General features: G+C 37.9%; 1 protein-coding gene across 1 annotated transcript in view; it reads right to left on the bottom strand.

The window, feature by feature from the left end:
- Positions 1 to 19,894, bottom strand: part of si:dkey-215k6.1 (transmembrane protein 132C) — a 261,090-nt gene extending 241,196 nt beyond the window's left edge. Inside the window, exon 1 of the mRNA XM_041999349.1 lies at positions 19,108 to 19,894. Within this exon, the coding sequence (XP_041855283.1) occupies positions 19,108 to 19,189 (82 nt within the window). The 5' untranslated portion in view covers positions 19,190 to 19,894. The remainder of the gene's footprint in view (positions 1 to 19,107) is intronic.
- Between the last annotated feature and the right edge of the window lie 6,215 nt (positions 19,895 to 26,109).

Below are 26,109 nucleotides of genomic sequence, written 5' to 3'. Positions count from 1 at the left end.
TCTTCTCAAAACATTCAGCTAATGACTGAACCTTACATGAGAGTAGCTTTATTTTTTATTTCTTTGTCAAGCATTTTTAACAATTTGGCATCAGTATGTAAAAAACAGCCTACAATTCAAACTATACTTCATAATGCCTACAAATTGTCTTTGTGACTAGTACTATCTTCTAAGATTTGTGTATAGTGATCAAACAAGAAAATTAAAGGAGGTGAAGAGAGGAGAAACTCCATTTTTCTAGCAGACAGGTCTTAAACACAGCGGTAGATCAGCTGGCACACGATAAAAACTAGAACTCCGACAACTGCTTTGTGTGTGATATGAAAACTGCATTTACACACAATCTTGAAATAAATTATGTTGTTGATGGAGCGAAAATCCAAAGAGGAGATTAATTATAAACTCCTTATGAGTTCCCAAAAACTCCACAGCCATCTGTCAACAGAGGGGGAAACTTTTCTCCCATTTATCAGCCGGACGAACGGATGGATAGAGGGATGAAAGTTGTGTGATCCCTGGCCAAGCCTTTCTCCATCCGCCCTCCAACCCCCTACGCAGAAATCTCAGCAGCAGCCACTGGCAACACTCGCCCAAGGTCACAGGGACAAAGTCAGGGATTGAAGAGAGAGAGAAGGGGGGGGGAGTGTGTCTGTGTGTGCTCTGGCAGGTGTGTTCATTCCAGCATGTTTGACTCAATGAATAACAGGTTTATGATAAGGTATAAAGGTGTGTGTGTCCATATGACTGTATTTGTGTGTACAAAGCACAGGGGGAACATGTAATAACTTCTACAACTCCTGTAGCTCTCAGTGTGTGTGTGCATGTGTTTGTGCAAGACTGTGGAATAAAGATGGCTGCTGACTGTGCCACAACTCAGCAGGCTAAGCAACATGACGATAACTAATCGCCTCTGAACCACTGCACTAATGAGCCAAGCACACATTCACACATCCAGCAACTTGCGCTTGTAGACACATGTGCACACCTGTAATATTTCTCAATGCAGCTGTCAGAAATTTTGCTATTCTTTCAAATAATTGGAAATTATTTGTCAAATATTTGGAACTTATTATAAAAAAACAACAGATAAAACTGGCCACAAATCAACTCAACTAACTTAAAATTCTAAAACTTCCCAGCACACAAGCAGATGGCAAGACTCACGAAACATTATATACAGTATCAATATCCACAGCAGACGGGGCGTGTGCTGGATGTCACAAGTGATCCATCAGGAACCCTGCTTCCATGCAGAGGTCAAACCCATCAACCCCAGAGACGGTTGCCAGGACAATACACACATCAGCCCGGAACCAATGGCAGAAAGTCAGGCATGCGTCACAGCACACCTTAGGTGACCCAAGTACAGGACAGAGTTCTAACTGAACTTAGTAAGTTTCAGTCCAAGTGAAATAACTGTTAAATCTCTCCATGCTCACCCAACCAGTTTATACGAACATATGCTTTGGTTGCCTTGAACAGTACACACAGGGAGTCCAAAAAAGCTTTAGACCAGAAATAATTTCTTTGTACCAGGCTGCTTATGTATTCCCTCGTACAAATGATCATGACTTGAGATGACCTGCAAAAATTTAAATAAGCACAAAAGAGCAGAATTGTTTCTCTTCTACTAAATTCTGTCCTCTGCCTTGCCCCCATTCCTCAGGTCATCATTCACCCAGAAACTCCTCTCAATGCATTCTTTAGTGTACAATGCACTCATTTAACTCTTTGGTGTCCTACAGTCCATGTTACCTTGATCTCCTCTTGCCCTTTCTATTTCCCTGCCTCTTGAACTCCTCTTTTCTCTTCACTGCATCTGGGTAAACATTTGTCAATGTAACGCGAGAGTTTCCGGTAAAGGTATGCAGATTAACTCGTTTGCATAACGAGCTCTTATTTGCCAGTCTAATTACAGTGGCATGCTGAGGCCGTCCCAGAGCTGCCCTCTGGTTTCATTAGTGAGGTTCGTTAAGAGGTTTGTTAACGGGCAGCTAATCCCTTCCTCCTTCTTTAGCAAACAGTGGAGCCTGAAAGTCTTGAAAAGGCTCCTTCTGTGGGTTTACAGAATATACACACACAGGAGCACACGTAGATTTGGTAAGAAAACACATGACACAAGTAGACAAACACAAAACCTCCCACCCAATGCATAAATTACACACACATACACTTCACCACTCAAGAGGCACATGAGCTCGTCAGTATATTGAAGAAAAGGCCTTTACCACAGGCTCATGAAAGCCACACACTCTGTCTAAAAACACGTTTTTCCTTTTATCAGTGAAGTGTGAGTGTTTGTGCAGCAGTGATAAAAGTCCAATAGCAGAATCAAGTAAACCACTGTTGATAAAAAAAAAAAAAAAAAAAGATCATTGGTTGTTTGTTTTACATGTTTTTCTTCACTTTTTTTTACATCAGATAATCACTTTAGTTTTAATAATCAGTTCAATATTTCATATAATCTAGGCCTAAGAAAGGTCTCATTTGTGCCCTCCTTTCCCAGGTCAGTGGTCTTGCCTGGACCCCCATCAAAACTTTTCTAGACCCGCCCCTGCATAGCTGAAGTTTAAACCCTGTCTACCACCGGCCAACTACTGCGTTAGAGAAGTTCTTGCCAAAAACAATACTTTGGGGTAAATATATGACAGTGTGAACCATGAACTGCTAGTTTCCTCCTTCTCAGCCAAACGATAAACAAACGCAACAAGAGAGAAAAGCCGATCAGCAGATCACCAACAGCTGTCATGATTCACGGAACAACTTGAGAGGAGAGGGAGGAAGCAGCTGCTGCACAAACAGAGACTACCAGAGAGCCACTAAGAGCAGACATTTTGGTGCAAAGCCAGATCTAAGCATAGCTTTGATCTGACTTCACTTTAAATATTCAATATCCAAAAAAGGTACTTTTCTACATTTAGGGTTGCCATGGATATATGAAAAGGGCATTAATCTAGTCATAATTAGATTATCTTTGGCAAAACAAAGCTTTGACCAAACCTTTTAGATATAGTCTATTAATACTTTATGGTCTATAACAGAACACACAGTTATAAGAATCAAAAGAAAAACTGTTTTGGGGGGAAAAGAGTTTTACTTCTTGGGTAGAGTCTTTTGTTGTTTCTTTCTTGGAAACTCTTTTTATTGTTACTTTTGTCATGTTATTTCTGGTCTTTGTGCTTTTCTTGCCTGTACCTGTTTATCAGTCCTTCACTCATCCTGCAGTGGTAGCTTTTAAGTCTATTTGCTAAGTTATATTTTCTGTCGGTTTGACCTCTGCTAGTATTTTCCAAATCTTTGATACAGATGTCTGCTTTGAGATGTTAGACCCTGTAGGTCTGTTTCTGAATTAGATTTTTGCTAGATGCTAATCTCTAAATACTGTTTCACTGACCGCCTAGATTTGACCCATATTGCAAATGAAACCAATTAAGAAATTTACTCAGTGTCTACTCTTTTGAGGAGCTGCAATCGCAGCATCATATTTGGATTATAAAATGCCCAGAATTAGCTTCTTCTGTCTAGTCTGAAGATCATTTATGCCAATTTTTACATAAACAAGAGATGTTGTTATGTGTTTATTTTGGAATATCAAGTTTACACTCTGGGATGTGGTAAACGTTCTTGAACATGAGTAAACAGTTGGTTTTATTTGTGACTGACCTATGGTTCAAAAGCTGCATGTAAACCTCTACCCTCAGTTTCTGGCCCTGTGTTTGGCCATGCCATAGCTCAGGTCCGAGTTTCATTAAAGTTTTGCCAATTATTTTTGTAGCTGGAAAATGGCAATATAGAAATAAACAGCTTGCCAGAGGAAACTAATCATTAGGTTAATTTATCTTGAATTTCATCTGACAGTTTTTTGTTGGTCGCTTTGTGCTGTATGACTCTTAGTCCTCACTGTCAAGATTTTTTCTTTTCAGTCTGTTTTCTGTAAAAACCCACAGTGGCTGTGGCTGTGGGACAATTACCTGCTCACTTACAGAGGCTCAATCAGATAAGGACTTTGTACTTTATCAGGGGCTATGTTTAAACTCTCCACAGTAATTTCATACGTATCAAGTTGCACATTTTGACTGAATCAAATAATACTGTAAACATGACTAATCTTCTTTTCTGCTTAAGATACAGAACTTAAGATACAGAAAATATCAGTAAAATATCTACCTGAATATATTTTAAACTTAAGTTGCACACTGTTTCCGTATATATATATATATATATATATATATATATATATATATATATATATATATATATATATATATGTATATAAACTGTTGTCAATGTTTGTGCAGTGGAGCCAGAACAATTAAGAGAATCACAGGTGGACAGTTTTGTAAGTAAGTTTAATATCAGTGTTGTGGAGAGAGATTTTAATTATACATGTTCCAGACAGAAAAAGGAAAAATTGTGCTGTCCATTCTCTCAGATTTGACATTTACAAATCCTGCCATCCTTTGTTAATGCAAAACATAGCTGTTGGTCAGTGTCAGTGGACAATCAGAGCACAGCCTGACATTTCTGTTTCTCCATGTTGCCTTGAAACACTTGAAGGCTACAGTGCATTAGTAGAAACTGCTTGAGATAGTTGTTTAAAAAAGACGTTGGGGCTAACAAAATGAGCTGACAACTTGAAGAATGGGAAAGAAGAGGATCAAATAGCCTAGTTTAAGGACTCAAAATACAAGAGCAAAGTGCATGTGAAATTCGTGTAAGATGTCTGCCAAACCAACAATAGGAAGTTAAAAGAGAGGTCAAATTAGTAGTTTAAGTTCTCTCCACAAAACCTGAAGAAGATTTGTGTGAGACTGTGGTAATTATTGTGTATAGTCTCTTCCAGTGAGTCAGTGTCTGTAATCACCAGGCTGTCACTCTGATCTACAACAGATGCAGCTTGAGCTGTGTCTTAAGTACATCCTCGCTTCAAATTTCACTGAGATGTCAATGTTTTTTAGTCACTTTCATCTTGCTTTTTTCATGGCATTTCTTGCATCTCCAAGAAAATGTCATTTATCCTGTCACAGATATCACTGATCATGCAATATCTCATTTTTATTGCAATAAAAGAGGAATAAAAGTTCAGTCGCTTTAAACAGCAAATAGAAGTTCTAAAGAAAAACAAGAATGAGACAAAAGGTCACTCTAGATGAAACAGTTCTTTAGAAAAAACAGAAACGGGATTGTTATTCAATTACCCTGTGTTTCTGTGCTGATTCTTTCCACTACAACCTCACTGCCTCCCTGTCCCTGGCCTCTTAGTAGACCTCAGGGAATGATGCCCAAAATCCTTACACCATCTCCCTTTGACGAGTAGAGTGCAGCCGAGTCGAGCATGTTAAACATTATGTAGATGGAGTCCTGATGCCACTGGGAGCTTTGTAAATAGTGAAAATCTCAGCTCTAATGCCAGCCTACAGGCTAAGAGCACAGAATGAAATGTTAAATCTCTCGCTGGTGCCCTAGCTTTTTCCTTCCCCAAATACTGATCCCCTCCTATTCCTTTGTTTTCTCAATCTGTTTGTCTTGTCTTCTCTTCTCTCCTTTCCACTTTCTTTTTCTTCTCATGACTTAATTTGTTTTTTGTATTTTTTCCCATCCTTCTCATCTTATTTCAGTATTTCCTCCTTCCCTTCCTCCACCACCCAGTCGAATTTCACACTGATACTTTTTCATCCTCTTTTTATTTCTCTCACTCTCTCCATCCCTTTTTTCCCCCCATAGCGCCCGGATCATGGCTCGGCCTAGCCTTTTACTGTCTCCGTCTGCTTCTCTCTTCTCTTAACCGTTTCCATTCTCTCCCCTCGCACGCTCTAACACTGCATCTAATGTCATTAAGTGTTTGCAGCAGCTTTGAGCCAAGCAATTTCAGGTTCAGGTCCCTGAACTTCATAAGCTGTGGCACAAATAAGGAGCTAATTAAAATCATCTGTATATGCAAACATATAATTAATTCAGTTTAAAACATCTGTGAAATCACATTTGTTTCAACATCTGCACAGACTACTGTATCAGCTGTAGAAGACACACAGACCAAATACATGAAAGTAACAGGAAGCTTCTGAGCAAAGCATAACAACAGAGGTGAACCACTGTGGGCCCTTGAGCAAGGCACTTAACCCCAAACAACTGCTCCCCAGGCACCGAAACATGGCAGCCCACTGATCTCTAGTACATCTAGAGATGAATCAAAGGCAGAGGCGAACTTGCCAATCAGGATTAATAAAGTAAAAAATATCTCCATCACCATCATCATTATTATTATTATTATTATTATTAACTTGTTTAACATGTCATGAAGAACACATCTTTAAGTGTACTTGATTAGTGATAACTTTATAGCACAATATTAGCCCCACAATATAATAATTTTATAAGCTTAACACTTTTCAGAGCGATTTTTGATCTGATAATCTGACACCTTATTTTCCACACTGATAATGTGCGTGCTTTCAACTTTCATATTTAAAATAGGATCTAGACCTGGGTTGTCAAACTAATTTTAGTTCAGGGGTCACATACAGCACAAATTAATCTCCAGTGGGCCGGACCAGTAGAAAGAAAAGAAAAAAAAGCTAAATAACCTAAAAACAGAAATAAAACATTTTTTTTTCTCTTTCTTTTATGGCAAACTACTAAAAATTTTTAAAAACTTGTTCCCAAAAACCTAAATTTTTTTGAGAAACAAATAATTAAATGCTAATAATACACCCTCCAGTGAATAAATTAGGAATTGCAGTTACTTTTATTGAATAATCTGTAGTTATATGTAATTTTCGCATTTACCAAATTCATCCCACGGGCCAGATTGGACCCTCTGGTGGGCTGGTTTTGGTCTTCGGGCCATATGTTTGACACCCCTGATCTAGACTGATTAAGACAGAGTGTGTGTTTCAAAGGGATTGTAGAGAGAAGTTTTTTCTTTTTTATTCTGTAAAATAGATTGTTTCTGTATCGCACCAAAGAAGCCTTAACTGCGTTAATATTAATATGTCACATCACAACGATTGTTCCTGGTTGCCTCTCCAACATACTAGTTGCCCCTGAAATGACAACACACCTACCTTTGGAGGCAGTTTTACAGAATTCATAAAGAAATGAAAAGGCAATTAATCATTTCCAAAGTGGAGGAATACTATCATATTTCATTAATCTAGGGAGTAACTTACAGATATTTAGTTATTTTCAAAATTGGAAATGTTAAAATAAAGTGTTTGTTTTGTTAAAGTTATCATGGTGTCAGATTTTACAGTATTTACCATCTTTTTTGTTAGGCAGCATCAAAGAAAGTACAGGGGGTCAGAGATTGAGGTCACACAAACAATAGAAATGAAAAGGAAATCAGACATGAATAGTTCACGTCAGGATAAAACCATCACTAAATCATCCGCCTTCTTGACAGCTGATGCCTTTTAGAAGTTCAGAGAGATCAGTGTTTAAAGGCCTGATTATATTCATTATTAATAAATTCATTCATTCATTCATTCATGGTCTGGTGGTGTAGAGCCATCCCAGCTATTGGCAAATGGGAGCAGGGCCTAAAAAGATTAGTTCTTAAATTTAGCTGTCCCAACTAAACATATGGTTTCAGCTGACACTGTAATGGTTCTGCATTGTGGGTCTTTTAATTTCCACTTTGATTTTTGGACACAATTTTACTTACCTTTCTATTTCTCTCCTAAATCATATTTTAAGAGCAACTAAATTGCCAGAAACAATGTAGAATATACTCTGCGAAACTTGCTTTGGACCTAAGTACATTAGCTGAATTTTAAAGATCAATATATAGGCATCACAAAGATTTAGATAAACCATAAAAAATAATACAAGCATTAAAATATAAGAAAGAAAAGATAACAGTATTACAATCAACCTTTTATGAGAAGCACATCCTGGTAAACCACATATTAGCCTCCATAACCTTATACCAAGAACAAATAGATAAATACATAAACATTTCAAGTACACTGCACACAGACAAATAATAATCATTTGGGTATGTCTATCTTCCAAAGATAGGAGTAAAAAGACAAACCAGCTAATAGATTTCTTTATGTGTCTAATGTCTCGCTCCACTAACTCCACATCTTTTTTTTTCTTTCTTTTTTTCTTACCTCATCCACATGCAGTTTCAGGTTTGAAATCAATTTGGCATAGATGAAACTTTTCAATTTCATTAGCTTGATCAAATGGCCCCCTGTTAACAGGCAGCGGTAATAGAAAATCATTTAGGCCGAGCAGCTCACACACTCTCAAAGGGCTGGTTAAGAGGTGTACAAAGAGGGAGAGATAGAGTTAGAAAGAGAAGGAAGAAGGGGACAACAGAGGTATAAGATATACAGTATGAGTTAATATCTACGTGAGAAAGGAAAGCAACAAAATGTGAAGAACATGAATGAGGCTTTGAAAGGCGGACATGATGTGAAAAAACATCCCGGCAGTACATGAAGCGACAGAATGAGAAGTAGAAAAAACAGAAAAGGAGGTGGAGCAGAGGAAGTAAAATAATGACAAGGTAATTGTGAAATTTTCCATAGGTATTTTGAGGGAAAAAAGGGGATTATAAGGCATACATAACTGATAAACGTATGAGAATTATTAGATGAATAAACATTTCAAGAAAGGGGAGCTGTATTTAAATTCGACGGGTGGGTGTGTCCAAACTTTTGACAGGTGCTGTATAAGCTGTATTTTAGTCTTCAAAAGGACTGCCATCTAAATATTTCACCTGCATTGGTAATACAAATGATAAATGGTTTAGATTAGACAAGGAGAGGAGTAAAGTGGCTAAGATTAAATCTTACCAACACAAAGAGTTTGAAATTTGTTAGAACACCCTGATCATTTTTATCTAATTATACATCATTAAATGGTGAAAATCATTATAAATCAAGCCCTGTGATTGACTGACAACCTGTCCAGGTTGTACCCTTCCTCAAGCCTGCTAATGGCTCGGACGGGATCCAGCTCCCCTGCAATGGACTAAGTGGGATGGATGGATGGATGGATGGATGGATGGATGGACTGATGGATGGATGGACTAAGTGGGATTGATGGATGGATGGATGAATGGATGGATGGATGGATGGATGGATGGATGGATGGATGGATGGATGGATGGACTGATGGATGGATGGACTAAGTGGGATTGATGGATGGATGGATGAATGGATGGATGGATGGATGGATGGATGGATGGATGGATGGATGGATGGATGGATGGATGGACGGATGGATAGACAGATGGACGGATGGATAGATGGATGGATGGACGGACGGATGGATGGACGGATGGGTGGATGGACAGGTATGTTGTAATCCCCCGCACAACTTTTAAAGTAATGTATATAAAACAATAGTTTTGTCTTTTATCACTGAACCACATGGTATTTGGGTTTAAGCCCAACTAAACAGAAAGAAACTAGTGAGTGAAAACATGAAAGGGTGCAAATTCAAATATGTGTACAAAGCCTCTTATTCAAATAGAAGGTGACAAACTGCATGAGCTTGCGTTAATGAGAAAAACATGATTGATTGGATGATTGCTTAGTCAAAGAATAAGAAAAGAAACAGTCAAAATTGTATTGTTTTCATTTTGTTTTTAAGGACAAACAAAACTTGTTGTAACTATAAACATTACAGTTCACAAAGTGCCACTTTCTACAGTATTAAGCTTATTTTCTGCACATAAAAAAGCAGCATGAATCAAACCATTTTTAAAGCATATTTAATTTGAGACTGACTTATTTGCATTCAAGTATATAAAAATACCCTGACAAACTCTTACTTTCTAGGTACCTCTTCCTATAATATTCTAATCATACACAGCCCAGAACTTTGATCACTGTTACAGCGTCATAATTCATGGTTTCTTCTAAATTAGCAAATCAACATGAATAAAAACACAATGTAGATAAATGATTGAAAGCTAATGTTAATCCATTGTTAGTTTCCTCTGGGTCATTGAGTCATAATGATAATGATCAGCCAGTTCTTCTCTCACACGTGTTCACACTTTCACACACAGAGTGTGCAGTTATTCCACCAAGTGAAACTAATGCAGGGGGAAATGTGTTGCTGATTAGCTCAACCTCAGACCCTAAGACTTGACTTCTAGACCCACACTAGCAGTCACATACATACACATCAGTGCGCTTGCACACATGCATGCACACACAAAATGAGCCTGGCTATTCATGCTAATCTGAAGGAAAATGACTTGCTCATTAGCAAGACCCTTAAACCTCTCGACAGGCCTTTGAAAGCCATGCCGTCTCATGGTCACAGAGTATACACAGAAATGCAGGCTCACACAGACACAGGTTTCATGCAGGGAAAGAGTTTAATTATAACTATTATGGCCAATCAGATGAGTTTAGGAAACTGCATAGAGATTCTATAAACAGTGAAATGTAATAAGTTTAGCAGATTATGCTAATGAGGACACACAGAGATGAGTGTACTGTATAGCTCAGACGTTAACAAGCAATGCAAACAAATACATAAAGCACACTATTTGTCCCCATAATTTAGGGATTAAACCATCTTTTATTACTCCTATCTCTTTAGTGATGTGGTCGCAGCATCACCACAATTTATCTATCCATTTATTTTTTGTGTAGCTGAGTTTAGTTTTATCTTAAGATTGTCTAAAAAATATTCTAAAATGTGGCCAACATTACCTGTCGGATAGATATCAGAGTAAAGAAGTTTGAGATTTTTGTGCCTTCCCTTTGTAACTGGCAGGTTTTTATTTCCATTACTTTTTGAAAGGAATGATTGTCCAGTCTGCTGTTTAATTAGTCATCACACTGAAACCATAAGGATGAGATTATACTGGAAAAGAGCAGCTCTGGACAAAGCATTCAGACACTAAAGCAGATGGTGTGGCCAAGTATCATTTAATTACAGGACAACATTGTGTGCTCTTTTTAGACAGCTTCTTAACTGGAACAAATGTGTCACAAAGAAAAAGACAACAGAGACGTTCAGACCCAAACTTCTTTCTTACTTCTGTACAGATGACCAACCACTAAATAAAGTTATAGAAATGTTTTTTTTTTTGTTTTGTTTTTTCTTTATTTAACAGAGAAAAATTCAACACATGGTTTCAGTTCAAGCATGCAATAATTGTGACTTTCTCACCTAAACAAATGTAAAAATTGTAAACGTTTACTATTTGTTGGGATTCTCAAAAACACAAAAGGCTTTAATTCACTTCTCCTGTCTGAATTTGAAAGCTGTTTTGGCCCAAGCATAATTTTCTTATCAAAATCCAGTCCAGTCTTGGCTTTTACCACGGATTCTCAGTTACATTCAAAGACCAAATGAAGCCTCTTAAGTGTAGACTGAAATATAAAAGCTATGAAAAAGCTTTTGGGTTTCTAGTAGTCTACAAAGTATATGTCAGTTACGAGTCAGCTCATTAGCTTGAATTTATAGGTAATCATGAAAATATGCAATTAGAAGTAAATGTCTATTGAAACTAACAAGCCAAAGAAATAATACATGCACAGATACCATGAAAAACAAGCTTGGTATAGATGAGAAACTGCATATACTCTACACAACATACTGATTAAACAACAGTGTATTCAGTCAAAGGCTTCTTCAGACCTACTGCAATAAGAACAGTACACCAGTCCAAACCCAATGATGACTACTTATGACTTTTTGTTTGTATTATTTATACTGCAATTTTAGAATTTCCCTTTCAGGACTAAATAAGGAATATTGCTGTGGACTGAACTAGCAGATTAAATTGGACTAAAATTCTATGTAATGTATTGGCTTCATTAGCTTGGCTATGTTTTCATGAAATGACAGATGAATAGCTAAATGAACTGGACTGAATTGGACATAAATGGGATTTGATATATGAAACTTATTTACTGTCTGGGTAAAGTGCCTTGTTATACATTCTTCATTGCATCTGTCATTTCAAAGGCATGAAGAAAAAATGCATCATAATGTGTGTATGCATTTTCTGTCATTGTAAATACAGAATGTCCAAACCCAGCAGCAAACAACATCCTCATGGATGAGATTTACAGACAGAAGGAAGTGACAGAGTGGATGAATACTCTCTCAGGGGAAGATAGAATCTCGCTCTCTGTCACTGTCTTCAATCTCTGTATCACCTCCCTCTCCTCTGAGTGATGACAGGAAGAGCCGGATGAGTATGAAGATGATGAGAGACATTATATATATATATATATATATATATATATATATATATAAATATATATATATATATATATATATAGAGAGAGAGAGAGAGAGAGAGAGAGAGAGAGAGAGAGAGAGATCGATATTTATATAGATAGATAAATATATATATAGTATCTCACAGAAGTAAGTACACCCCTCACATTTTTGTAAATATTGTATTATATTTTTTTCATGGGACAGCGCTATAGAAATTAAACTTTGACATACAGAATATCAAAGTTTCATTTCTATAGCGCTGTCCCATGGAAAGATATAATAAAATATTTGCACAAATGTCAGGGGTGTACTCACTTCTGCGATATACTAATATTTTATATATATATATATATATATGTATATATATATAGTATCTGTTATTTTGTTGTTTTAATGACAATTTCGTTGGAATATGTTCCTTTGTGTAAATATTGCTTTTGTCAGATTGAAGTCACAAACTTTCATGCTTTAACTCTAGCCACAGTAAAGTTCAGTTTTCTTTTCAGGTAAATGTCTGTATGTTTTTCTTATTACCAAGAGCAGCTCAATATTTGAATTGTTATCTGTACAGCATCATAAATTGTTCCTATCTGCAGTAAGAGTTGCAGAGAAAGGGTTTGATGAATTGATTCAACAGTTTTGTTTTTTTTTTTTGTTTTTTTTGTTTGTTTGTTTTTTGGTTTTGTTTTTTGGGTTTTTTTTAAGACAGGAGAATGTCCGTTTTGTAATTTCCCAGACAACAGAACTTGCAGTCACACTGAAACACAGAAAAATCAATATTTGACCAAGTGAAATTTCACAACAGCTTAAAAAAAAAATGGACTGAGGCAGAGAGTGAAAAGTGTCTCATGTCCACTTTTTCTTGTACGCCCACTTTTGATTTTCCCCATCTCTATGACCTTCTCTACTGCATCTCTCTGCTCAGTCCTCTCACTGTTGCCATGACAAAAAGCCAATGTGAGTGTGTGCACACGTGTCTCACCAAGCAGAAAGAAAAAGATTCATACTGATGGGACATGATCATCCAGATTGATAATTGTCTTCATTACTTATTTGTGTAAGAATGAGCCACCTCTGTGTTTGGGTGTTTGAATAATGAATTTACGTGACTAGATGACGTTTTATAGACTACGTTAGTATGAATGCACAATAATTGTGGGTCTGTGAGTGTCTGTGTGCATGACTGATACAAGCTTGTGCCTGAATGAGTCAGTCAATGAATGAAAAACAAAAAGACAAAAGAAAACAATGAGAAAGGGTAGCATAGGAAGGACAGGCTAAAAAGACTACCAGTGTGTGTGGGAGCATGTGTGAATGTGTGTGTCAGTGATTTTATGTCAGTAATTATTAATGCTCCGTATTGCATGAGTAATGGTGCAGAGAGCTGACATTCTGCTACAGGTTAACAGTGTAGTGCAAAATGCACTCAAGCACACACAAAGGCCAACACACGCACACACAGTGTGAAAGGTGCAGTGTGATTTGTTTTCTTTTGGACTTGATACACCAAAAAATATCTACTGGTTGACAATTCCATCAACACTGACTGACAAGGAGCAGTTTGCGGTCATCTTCTAGAAGAAGAAAAAAAACACTTCAACACATTTTGCACAGAAAGCAGCTTCAAAGTGGCAACTTCAACAGAGGTGGTGGTGTTGAAATGAGCTGCTCAAGATGGAGGTAAATCCCTTTAAAATTAGCCAAGCAGCAATGCACATGCAAGTGAAAATGTAGACAGAGACTGATGAAATTTCCTTACATGTTCCAAGTCAGTCATCCAATTACAAACATGTATTTGCCTTAAGAAAACTGCTCTGTGCCCATATAAATATGGCTGCAGTATTAAAGAGTATAAAAATATTCATTAATTGATATTAGCCTGCAGTAATGTGTTTTTGTTTGATAGAAATATCCTTTCTTCGAAACACAGATAAGGTCATTTTACAGTTGAGAACTATATCAACTCAGTGCTCTCTTGTGGACAAAACGTAAATAAATCACTTGGCTAGCTGCAACATTCCCTCACTGTGGTTTCTTTTCAGTAATTGCAGTCATATATGTGAGATAAAATCATAAGATATAATACTGACAGCTAAATATATCAGAAAATATGAAAATGATTAACTTACACAAGCCAAACTGACACTGACAAAGGCAGTGTGTTAACAAAAAAAATCTGCATGAAAGTGGTCTGAATATTTCAACACCAAATCCTGAAAATGTAGGGAAAACTTAAGTTAGTTCACATAAACTGTTAAAAAGCACTTATCACTTTTGCAGCAAACTTTAAAAATGTAGACAGACTGCACAGCTTAAGCAATCCATTACAGTAATTGCAAGCCACACTGTAAAAATAGATCCAACAAACTTTTGGGAACAACATCTTGTTTGATCCCTGTGGATTGGACAATGACAATACCTTTTAAATCATGAGCTGCGAACCATGGCTATAATTTTCCCCATGTAAAGTACCACTTAGGAGGGATATCTCAAGCTGGAACACATCATAAAATAAATTTCACACCTCAACTAGATTTTCTTCTTTGTGATATTCCCTTACACTTTATTTAGCTCATTTTACCGCCATATAATATACATTTTGTTTTTTTTTATTTTTTTCCCCACAGTATCATCAGTATAGTTTGAGTCTCATGCTGCCTTTTTGTAGAGGGTTGTACATGTAGGTTGTAGCAGTTGTCACAATAACAGCAACCCTACATTTCTAACACTTAGTATTTTATTCAATTATTGTATCTTCATTTTTACTGGTATCCTTTAATACCATTTATGATGTACAGGACCATAGTTCTGGAGCCAGGACAAAGGATACTGCCAAAATTCTTTCATGTCATTCATCTTTTATCTGTAACACCTAGGGGTGTAACGAAATGCTAAACTCACGAAACGATGTAAAATGTGATACAGGTCTAATGACTGAAATGTGATACAGGTCTAATGACTGAAATGTGATACAGGGCTAACGATACAAAATGTGATACAGGGCTAACGATACGAAATGTGATACAGCGCTAACGATACAAAATGTGATACCGGGCTAATGATACAAAATGTGATACAGGGCTAATGATACAAAATGTGATACAGGGCTAACGATACAAAATGTGATACAGGGCTAATGATACAAAATGTGATACAGGGCTAACGATACAAAATGTGATACAGGGCTAACGATACAAAATGTGATACAGGGCTAACGATACGAAATGTGATACAGGGCTAATGATACAAAATGTGATACAGGGCTAATGATACAAAATGTGATACAGGGCTAACGATACAAAATGTGATACAGGGCTAACGATACAAAATGTGATACAGGGCTAACGATACAAAATGTGATACAGGGCTAACGATACAAAATGTGATACAGGGCTAACGATACAAAATGTGATACAGGGCTAACAATATGAAATACGATACAGAGCTAACGATATGAAATACGATACAGGGCTAACGATATGAAATATGATACAGAGCTAACGATATGAAATATGATACAGAGCTAACAATATGAAATACGATGCAGAGCTAACGATATGAAATACGATACAGAGCTAATGATATGAAATATGATACAGAGCTAACAACATGAAATATGATACAGGGCTAACGACATGAAATATGATACAGAGCTAACGATATGAAATATGATACAGAGCTAACGATATGAAATACGATACAGAGCTAACGATATGAAATACGATACAGGGCTAACGATATGAAATATGATACAGAGCTAACGATATGAAATATGATACAGAGCTAACGATATGAAATACGATACAGAGCTAACGATATGAAATACGATACAGGGCTAACGATATGAAATATGATACAGAGCTAACAATTTGAAATACGATGCAGAGCTAACGATATGAAATACAATACAGGGCTAACGATATGAAATATGATACAGAGCTAACGATATGAAATATGATACGGAGCTAACAATATGAAATATGATACAGGGCTAACGATACGAAATGCTCACAATATGACACAAAAACTGAAGATCACCTCATGAAGATAACAGATTTGATGAAAAACAATTTGACAGCAAAACTTGGACAGTGTAACGGTTTTGCTCTACAAATGAAGAAAGAATGGAAAAAAATGCTAATTCACCATTTTCACTGTTTATTTTCATTATTTCTTAAAGCATACATGACAATGTCATAAAAACTTCAGTCTTAGTATACCGCTTTTTCACTTTTGTCTCACAGTAAGGCAGGCCAAAAAACCTGCATTGGAGGAACCACAGATTTGCGAAAGTGTGTACAGGAAGGAATTTAGTACTTTGGCTCAAGTGTGTGAATCAACTGACAAGAGGGTCAAAGTTTTCAGTCTCAGAGTGCGGCGCCTCTTTGCATTTTTAAACCTTTTTTATTTTGTGCATCTTACTTCATCATTTTTAATTCCACCTATTATTACTATATATTACTATATTTATATATTTTTTAATATACACCCAGTTTAGTAAACTGTAAAAAAGAAAAGAAAGAAAAAAAAGGGTGGAATGAATTGACCTGCTGAGTGTGTACCCTGCCCTGTGGCTGAAATGCTCTGCTCGGGTTCTGCTGATTCTTTAAAGATGAAGGAGACCAAGCTGACTGATGAATACATACAGGTACACACTAGGTTGTGTGACTCTGCACAGGTAATTCCTATCTACCCATAGAACCTATCATGACCCCTGGCCCTATTGAACCTCTGAACCTTCAAGACCAAACTTTTTGCTTCTGAGCAGGCATCTCTCTGATGCTTGGCTTTTGAACAAAACCCACGATGACAACCTGGAGACGACCTGGATGATGAAACAACAAGATGATGTAATTATACTGAAATTGAGTACTATGAAAATGGATTTGCCACTCAGGGGTGGTTAGAGCGACACAAACACTGTCAAGTGGGGAGAAACTGTAAAGGGTAATATATAACTAACTTAAGAAGTGCCAAGAAACGTGACAGACTGATAGTGTACACCAATTGTAAATACAAACACAGGCAACACTGTTCCCCTTAACAAAACAACTGGAACACAAGCTGAAGAAACACTTGCTGGATGCTTGCAATGCATAGAGAATGGCTGAGAAACGGAGAGATAGAGGGAGAGACTGAGAGAGGGAAGAGGTTGGTGTTTTGCTTTTTTAAACAGCCTTAGGTGGCCATTATACCAATAGAGCCAAGCTCCCCAGTGTCCAATAAAAATTGTTTAACCACAGCCAAGATGTAATGGACCTTTCCCAGTGCATGTAAGAATGTGAGAGAGAAACAGTCTGAGACAGAACAAAAAAAGAGCAGTTCGACTGGCCACACTAACCACCAAGGGAGCTACTAAACAGCAGTCAAAGAGCAATATTCACTGTGAAACAAAAAGGTACAGGCAGTCCCTGGCCACAAGGAATTTTTTTAACAAATACGGAAAAGAGGAGAGTAGAAGGTCGCAAGAGGACAGAAAAGAAGGGATTGTGCGAATGATTTCAACGTTTGGTTACTCAGCCGTTTTGCCGGCCACAGCTGTTTTCCGGCGCGTCGCCTCTGCTCGCAGTCCTCTGCGTGTAGGAGCGCCGTGCGCCGTGACCGCGAAGACCACCGCGCTCAGGAGCGCACAACGCAGCCACTGTTAACTATTCAGTGGGCCGTGAGTTATCCGAGCTGATTAAAGCACACAAATGTAGCCACACACACAAACATAAACACAAAAATTACTCGTGGGATTGTGATTGTAATGCCAGAAGACTGTCATTTGTGCGGAAAACGGAGGCGTGCAAAAGATCTGCCAGCGCTCTTTAGACCTTATTGTGCTTTTTGTTAGAGTTTTTTCTTCCTTTCCTTTGAGCAAGTGAATATTGGTGTTGCCCGACCTGCATTTAAACCATCTGAGTGTATATATATATATATATATATATATATATATATATATATATATATATATATATATATATATATATATTCTACATCTATTATGTGGGATTCCTCCAGTAAAACGTTTTGGTCATGCGGGTTTGTATTTTCGGGCACGTAAGAACAAAAAGTTCAGCATAAGCAAACCAGTTCTAAAACGGATTATGATTGGAAAATGAATTGTAGTTTCTGAGATAAATTAAGAAGTTTGTTTCTTAAACTACTTAAGGCGATTGAAGATTGAGAGACTCCTTAAAACAATTTAAGAGGGGCGAAGGGAAAGCTGATCTTCCCTCGAATATAACCCACACCAAACTGTGACAGTGATATTTAGATGGTACTGAGATATTACAGAGACGGTCTGTGTTTTCTATATGACATTAAAAATTGAAAACAGATTTAGACAGGAGATTCTCGATGCTCTCATCCTGATTAGCTCGCATGTGTCCGCGTGTCTCAAATGGCACCAGTTTGAACGGATTTGTCATTCGAGCTTCCTCTCAAACCCTACTTATAACTCATATACATGCGAATATCAGAGACCTGGAGAATGAGTTTTTAATTAATTTACATTTTATACTACATTATTACAATCAAACATGGCTTCTAATATGTCTTCAGACTTGTTTTGACTGTAAACAGCAGGGTAGGATAGGCTATGTGCAGAGTTTTCTTTGCAGACAGAAGAGATGGTAAAACTAAGTTTTAGGGCTGGGATTCCTTTTTTGTCATTAGATCAGTTTCCTACTTCTCCAATGCGCACAGTATTGCAGCATATACGCCACTAGAAAAACTTTACAGTCGGATAACATGTTTGGAGTAATAGTCAAATACGATGCAAACTAGTCAAATTTGCCTTCACAAAAGAGGGTTAAAATAAAACTTCATAGTCAGTGGAGCGTTTGACTTCCAGTCAAACTGTTAAATAATACGCGAAGCTGGCAAGAAGTTTTCTCCTGCGCTTGCATCTCTTACCTTTCCACAGAAACAGAAAAAGCACCGTCTTCCAGAGGCGACATCCCACCGGCGCGCCTATCCATCTCCCGTCCGTCTCCATACCTCCTGTCGGTGACAGCCAATACTGTTCGCAAAACTGTCAAAAAGGGGGTATTTGACTTTTCTTTTTTATATATATCCTTTTCTTTTTCCAACCAAAAGATCACTATCGCATGGGTGACATGAGTAATCTCATTTTGACCAAACTGCGTTCCAGCTGTGCTTGACCAAAGACGCGCGAGGCTTGGAATGAACTAAAATCCTAAAATCCTTGTGGTCACTAATAAAGAAACCCCTAACGGCCAATTCCTGTGCAGACAGGCTTATTCTTTAATCCTCTCTCCTTAACAAAAAAAAAACTCTGGCATGTCTCTTCTTCAAGCAAACCCCAACGAATGAACCCCTTTTCCCCCGGTGTGGGCTCTTCTTCCCCCTTGTGCGCTTTGCCTCATGTATCCAAACGGGACGGCTAAAGCTACTGGAAACCTCAATGTCACTGCCCTTCTTCACACTCTCCTCCAAAGTTGAAACACACCACCGGAGTCTCTACAACTCCGCCAACGATTTTTTTTTTCTTTAAGTCCACTTCAAATGCGATTTTGAAACAACGAAAGCCAACAAAACTGCCACTTAAGGGCTTCTAAAATCCAAATTCCGCTCGCACCGGCAGCAGCAACGTCCTCTCTCCCCGTTTTCCTTCCCAGTGTTGTCTATCCACTGACCGTCCTCTTGCTGTGATGCTGTGAGAGTTATCCGTGTGTGTGCGCCTGGGCTCAACTTAAGAGTCTGTGTACAGTCCTCCGCGAGATGGAGGGAGGAGAGGACAGAAGAGGAGGTCTGACGCTTCCACCAGCCGGCAGAAGAGGAGGGGGATGATTGGGGGGGGTAGCAGCAAGCAAAACAGGGGCTTGGGAAGCTGCTAAAAGGCGGGATTTGGGAATTTGAATGACAGTTAAGTCACCAATAGAGTGTATGGGATTTAATTTGGATTTTTTTTGTTTGTTTGTTTTCCCTACCACCTTTCTTTGAATGGTTTACCTTTTTGTTATTATAATTTCTTTAGCGTAGAATGTACTTTTGATAGCTCAAAGAAAGAGCGAGAAACTAAAATAAAAAAGTTAGACAATATTAGTCTGAGAAACAGGTTAAAGCGCTGTAGAAGTTTACTGGAGCTTTTGATGCTGAAGAGACTAAATAAAAAAGTTTAAGAGGCTATGCCATAAGAACAGGCCCGCTGCCTTGTTGGTGTGTGTTGGTTTCAGTTGAGCGTGCATGCGCGCGTGAATCCGTGCGGGTTTTTTTTTATCCTTTCAAAGCCTCTCTCTGCATTATTCATGCAAAGACACACGCTACACCTGTTCTCTCTGTAATCGATAGACACCAACTTGGCACGAGCCCGCGCGCACGCGCTCACTCATACACGTAAACACAAATACACACGCGCACCCACGCTCACTTCCTCCTTTAAATGGCATGTGACAGCTTGCACAACTGCATGTGATCCAGCAAGCACCTTGTAGTAAAACTCATTCACTTTCTATTGATGAGACTTGAATGCGAGTGAGCGCGCGCGCTTTGGAAGCGATGGGTAGCGGGGGTTGAACAAGTTAGAGGAGAGAGAGCATGAGGGTCTTCTTTGGTTCCGAGACGATATTTCATAAGGCAGCATGCCTGGTTCCCTTTGTCAGCTAAATGTGTAAAAGCTAAAGAGATGACATTGTGACTTATTGAATTGCAAATCAGCCGATGGAGGGATGGGAGGATTTCCGGAGACGAAGATACGTGAGACTCGCTGCTTTTCCGTCTGTCTGTCTGCTGATCTGTCCAGCGCCGCTCTCATGAGGGGCTAAGAAGGAGCGACAGCCCCCCCTAGTGACACTTTTAATGTAAAGTCATCATATGAGAGGGGGAGAGGGGGAGGGGGGCATTTAAGAAAGAGCTCTGAACATTTATACCCAATGTCTTTAATTAGCAGCTATATGGAATTGTCATTAAAGAGTATTTTTTTCTTGCTGATCTAGGATCCATCCAAAATTATGCCCCTGTGCTGTTTTCACCATGATTCCATCATGTGAGTTCACATTAATTTCATTTCTCAATTCCTCAAACATGTTCTTTCTAGACTCCTGCTTGAGCCTATAGGCTTACGTGACATGAGGCAATCGTCATCCATTCAAATTAGGAGGCAAATCTACTTAAATGCATTTTAATATATAACTTATTTCACTCAGTGTCTTCTCTCTCTCAGCCAGACACATTCGCAATGACTTCTGGTTGAACAATCTATTTTTAACAGATCTATCCCTCTTGGGGGATAGACATTAGTTCAGCAAGCATGGAGTAAAGAATAATATTTTTACAAATACAGCATCTGCATGAAGGCCTTAGTGGCTGTTGGAGAGAAATGTGATATTACATAAAAACAATAATTATTAATTATTACCCATATCTTGGATATATAGATAATATATCCAAGATGTTATGTTGGATATATTGTTTTCCTCTCTCTCTCTCTCTCTCTCTCTCTCTCTCTCTCTCTCTCTCTCTCTCTCTCTCTCTTTTAATTATTATTATTATTTAGAAGAAAAAGAAAATCAAAGGATGCACGGTGGTGTGATGGTTAGCACCACAGCCTCACAGCAAGAAGGTTGCTGGTTTGAGCCCTGGCTGGGCGGAGGTTTGAGCAGTGGCCATTCTGTGTGGAGTTTGCATGTTCTCCCCGTGTATCCTCCCACCGTCCCAAAGACATGTATGTTAGATTAATTGGTTACTCTAAATTCTCCCTAGGTGTGAGTGGTTATTTGCCTTTCTGTGTTGGCCCTGCGATGGACTGGTGACCTGTCCAGGGTGTATCCTGCCTCTCTGTTAAATGCTGGGTTAGGCCCCAGCTTCCCCATGACCCTTAATGGATAAAGCGGTATGGAGAATGAATGAATGAAAAAGAAATCTAGCGTTCAAATAATTGAAAACTGGCCTATCTGGATATTGGTTATAAAAAAAAAGACACTAATATATTTTTGTATTTTACTTGATACAGAAATAAATTGGGCCAACTTTTTTCCACCTCTCTAAAATTATATTATATGTCAATATCGAAAGAGGCAGCAAATACTCATTATATCACAATAAAAGAAGGCATTCATTACAATGATTGCCGCTTTGGAGTGTTACTTAGATAAAACAGGTAATGGATGTCTCATAAATGGAGAAATATAATATTAAAAAATAGTTCTCAGTTTCATGCTAGCAGCTGTTGTGCTTAATCACTGCCAGGCTGACCATAGACACTGACCTGTTCTACTTTTGAGCTTCAGTCAGAAAAGTCCCCATGCAACCAAATTCCTACATAACAGAACTCCATTTTTTTATGGCCTGCTTGCCAGATTTTCCACTTTGTCTCAGCTCTCAAGAGGAGCTATTTAAAACTGTTGCACTTTTTTTGTCTGTTTAAAAGTTTGAATGGCTGTTACATTTAAAGTGCATCATCTTAAAAAGTGTTGTGACAGCTAAGGAGAGTTTTTCTGCTCTACACTTAACCATTACATGAGTAATATCCAACAACAATGAATAACCGAAGAAAACTCCTGGCTTAAAATGGTGTTTGGAAGGAGGATAAAACACACAAATAACTTAAAGGATTTGAACTTTTGTTTACAGTTTTCTGAACACAACTTACAGATGTTGGCACAGACGTTTTTACCATGTACAGTGAAATCATTTCAGGGTTTTAATAGCTAGGAATAACTATTTTAAAAAGCCCTATCACAACTAAGGAAGCTGAGGATTTTGTGCAATAACTCGGTTGATCCTAGGACTGCACTCTTTTAAGCATCACTCATCCAGTTTGGAGGGGGTCACAGTCCACAAAGATTCTATTACTACTGGGGCTATGTTCTGCTACTGGTCTTCCTTCAGTCCTTCTTATTTTTTTATCTTTTCATGGCCCTGTTTTGTAATGTTCATATTCCATGTAGTAATAATGGATAAAATATTAATCATATACTCTTTTAATGTCATTTCTGCCCTTTCTGAAACCTGTTCATTCTGCTGTCCTTATGGTTAAAAAAAATCTTCCTTTGAAATTATCAAGTCTTACCCATAGACTACTTCTTATTAAACCTTGATTCAACATGTTGTTAGGTCAAAGATTATACAGACACACACGCACACATGAAAAGAAAAAAAAAAGAAAAAAGCTGAAATTACTTGCGACACACAGCTAAGTGGTTTTTAGCACTGCTAGGGTCTCTTTTCAGTACTTTTGCCCTGTTACAGTCACCAGGGTATTAGACTGATAATGACTCGTATAAAAGTACACATACATTTTTATCTCAAAAGACAATTGTCCTTGTAACTGGTTATCTCCCCTAACGCTTTATCTTTGTAGAATTTCACGACTCATAGCTATAGTTGACTTCTACTTCCTCTGAGCAACTTGCAGCAAAGGTCATTACACTCCATTTTAGGGCCTTGGTAAAGTGGAAGTGTGCAATACATCCTTAGCATCATTGTTTACAAAGCCATCCCTCAGCAGAGTGGATGCTCATATTGTTGTTATAATTACTGTAATGGTTATAGTTATTGATATGGATAACCTCACCCTGTTTATACATTGTCTCAGCCTGCATCTTGGGTCCTGTCTGCTGTGGCAGACCCCTGCCTCTATGGTCCTCTTTTCTAGCCACCCGTAGGACTTATTGATCTCATCCCCCTTCTCTATAAGCTGATACATCTTGTCGAGCTTTGCCTCCAAAGATGCTCCAGGTACTCAGTTGGAATTTGTTACACTGATACACAATGCTCATTTAAACCAACTATACAAATTATAATTCATGTTTAAGTTCCAGCATCAAATAATTCTACTGTTTCCTCACAGGTAAAAAGAAAAAGAATGCATGCTTTGCAGTTCTGCATAATCAGTGCAGATCAGCTGAGGATGATCAAACACAGGCAGTCACTGTAAACCTTCCTCTGATACTCACTGTGCTCATTTTACTGACAGTCAGGGACAGACTAGCCATCTGGCATACCAGGCATTTTCCCGCTGGGCCGATGTGGTTTTTGGGCTGACATAGTTTATTTGTTGGTCTGACTGGTCCATAAAACTCAGAAGTTCGGCAGCCCCAGTTTTCATCTGATTCATCATTTCTCATGCCTGTTCATTGTATTTTCTGTCTCCATCAAACACAGAAGGAAAAGCTGCTCTAATATTCATCACTGTGCTGGAGTATATCTGTTTATTAACAAATTACACTTTTTGAACATTTTTAACCTGTCCACATCCTCATTCTTGCTAATGTGCTCCATGGTTTTAATGGTTGCCAGAGTTAAATTTTTGCCCCAGTCTGATCAAACGCATGTTACTGAGACAATTATAGATACAAGCTAGCAGATGCTAATTTTAAGACTAACTTTTGCAGCATTCCCATTTTTTAAAAAAAATAAGACTAGTATGAAACGTCACTGAAATAGTGTAAATCTGCAGGCTGTACATGACTCAGTGACTCAGCACAGGTACCTTAAACTCAAATAAAATTGCACAATGATTTTTACTTTTACTGTAAACTGCTGCAAGATCTGTAGAAAATCTTTCAGATGAGTGAGGCTGAATGTTGCTGTGTGGACAGTTCCATTCAGCTGAAAAGGCCTGTGGAAATCATTTAAGCAAGCTCTCCACACAAACTAAAACAGGCTTGCCTGACAAACTAATCAGACTAGTACATGGGCAGAAATGATCAAGTATACTCAGAAAATACATGAAAAAATTTGGGTTTGGCTGATTAGTTCTTTGTTATAACAGTTCTTCTTGGCAACAAATTTTAAATGGTTTGAAAGCCTGTTTATTTCCTTTTTAAATAGTGACACATTTGTAGCAGCATAGTTGAGTATCCAAGTTTCTCCCAAGATGACCATGATGATTTGTTTCCCATTGTTGTCTGTTTATATCATATGTAGCCCACTGTATGTGTTTTGTTGTTTTTTCTCTTTCTATTGTAGCTTACTCTGTCTCCATTGAATTTCTTCCATTCTTTAGATTTTTTTCTATTTTAATACAGTTTAGTGTTTTTTTTTAACCTTGCTTATTATAATTTATGTAGAGATTCTTGTCTTGTCCATGACATATGTTGTGCATAAAAAAATAGAAAACGTGATTTGCCTTAACATGAAAAACTTGGCAAATCCTCTCTGCCAATGCTAAACAGCTTATCCTGCTATGATGACCCTTATGTTGAGCTTCTGCTAACCTAAGTTACCAGCAGCTCAATAAACACCTGATTAGCAGCACCTGTGAGCATGGACCCTGCTACAGTGATCAGCTGGGACTAAAGGGTCAAAAAGGGAGGCTGATCCAGAGAACACTACAACATGACTAACAGCTTTGGGTGCAGGCAGCGTGATGGTGTGGGGGGGGTGGCATCTCCCTCACAGAAAAAACTAAACTTCATCATTGGAGGTAATCTTGTACACAGATACTGAGATGAGATTCTGCAACCAGTGGCAAGTCATTTCAAAGGGAAACGAACAGGCTTTCCAACAGTTATTATTGCCAAGAAGCATTGTTTCAACAAAATAATTAAACACAATTTTCCTTTCTTTTTCTGCTAGGTTTATGTTGTTGCACACAGTTTGCATATCGGAGAAAAATAGTGAGGTTGTTGATTGTGTGTACAATAATCTAATTAGATCAATAATGTAACTTATCTAAACTTCCACCTTGGTTTAATTTTAAAGACTTTAATGCATTTAGTTAAATTTTAGTTGAATCTTTCTGGTGAAAGCAGCTGTTTGTTTCAGGTGTTTAAATGGCAAAGTATGTGTTTAAGTGGGAACCTTTCACTTGCCACCATAAACAAGTCATCTGCTGGTGATACGCTTTTACACAGTAAACTAAAACTCGAAGGTGACACATTTACCTGGTGCTGGCTGCTGACTTGCATATAGCCAGTCTAAAATTATTGTTTTGAGCTTTTTCACTGTAGC

This window comes from Melanotaenia boesemani, chromosome 11 (genome assembly GCF_017639745.1).
Source record: "Melanotaenia boesemani isolate fMelBoe1 chromosome 11, fMelBoe1.pri, whole genome shotgun sequence".
In the NCBI taxonomy this organism is placed as follows: Eukaryota; Metazoa; Chordata; class Actinopteri; order Atheriniformes; family Melanotaeniidae; genus Melanotaenia; species Melanotaenia boesemani.
This window is presented reverse-complemented; position numbering and strand designations above follow the sequence as displayed.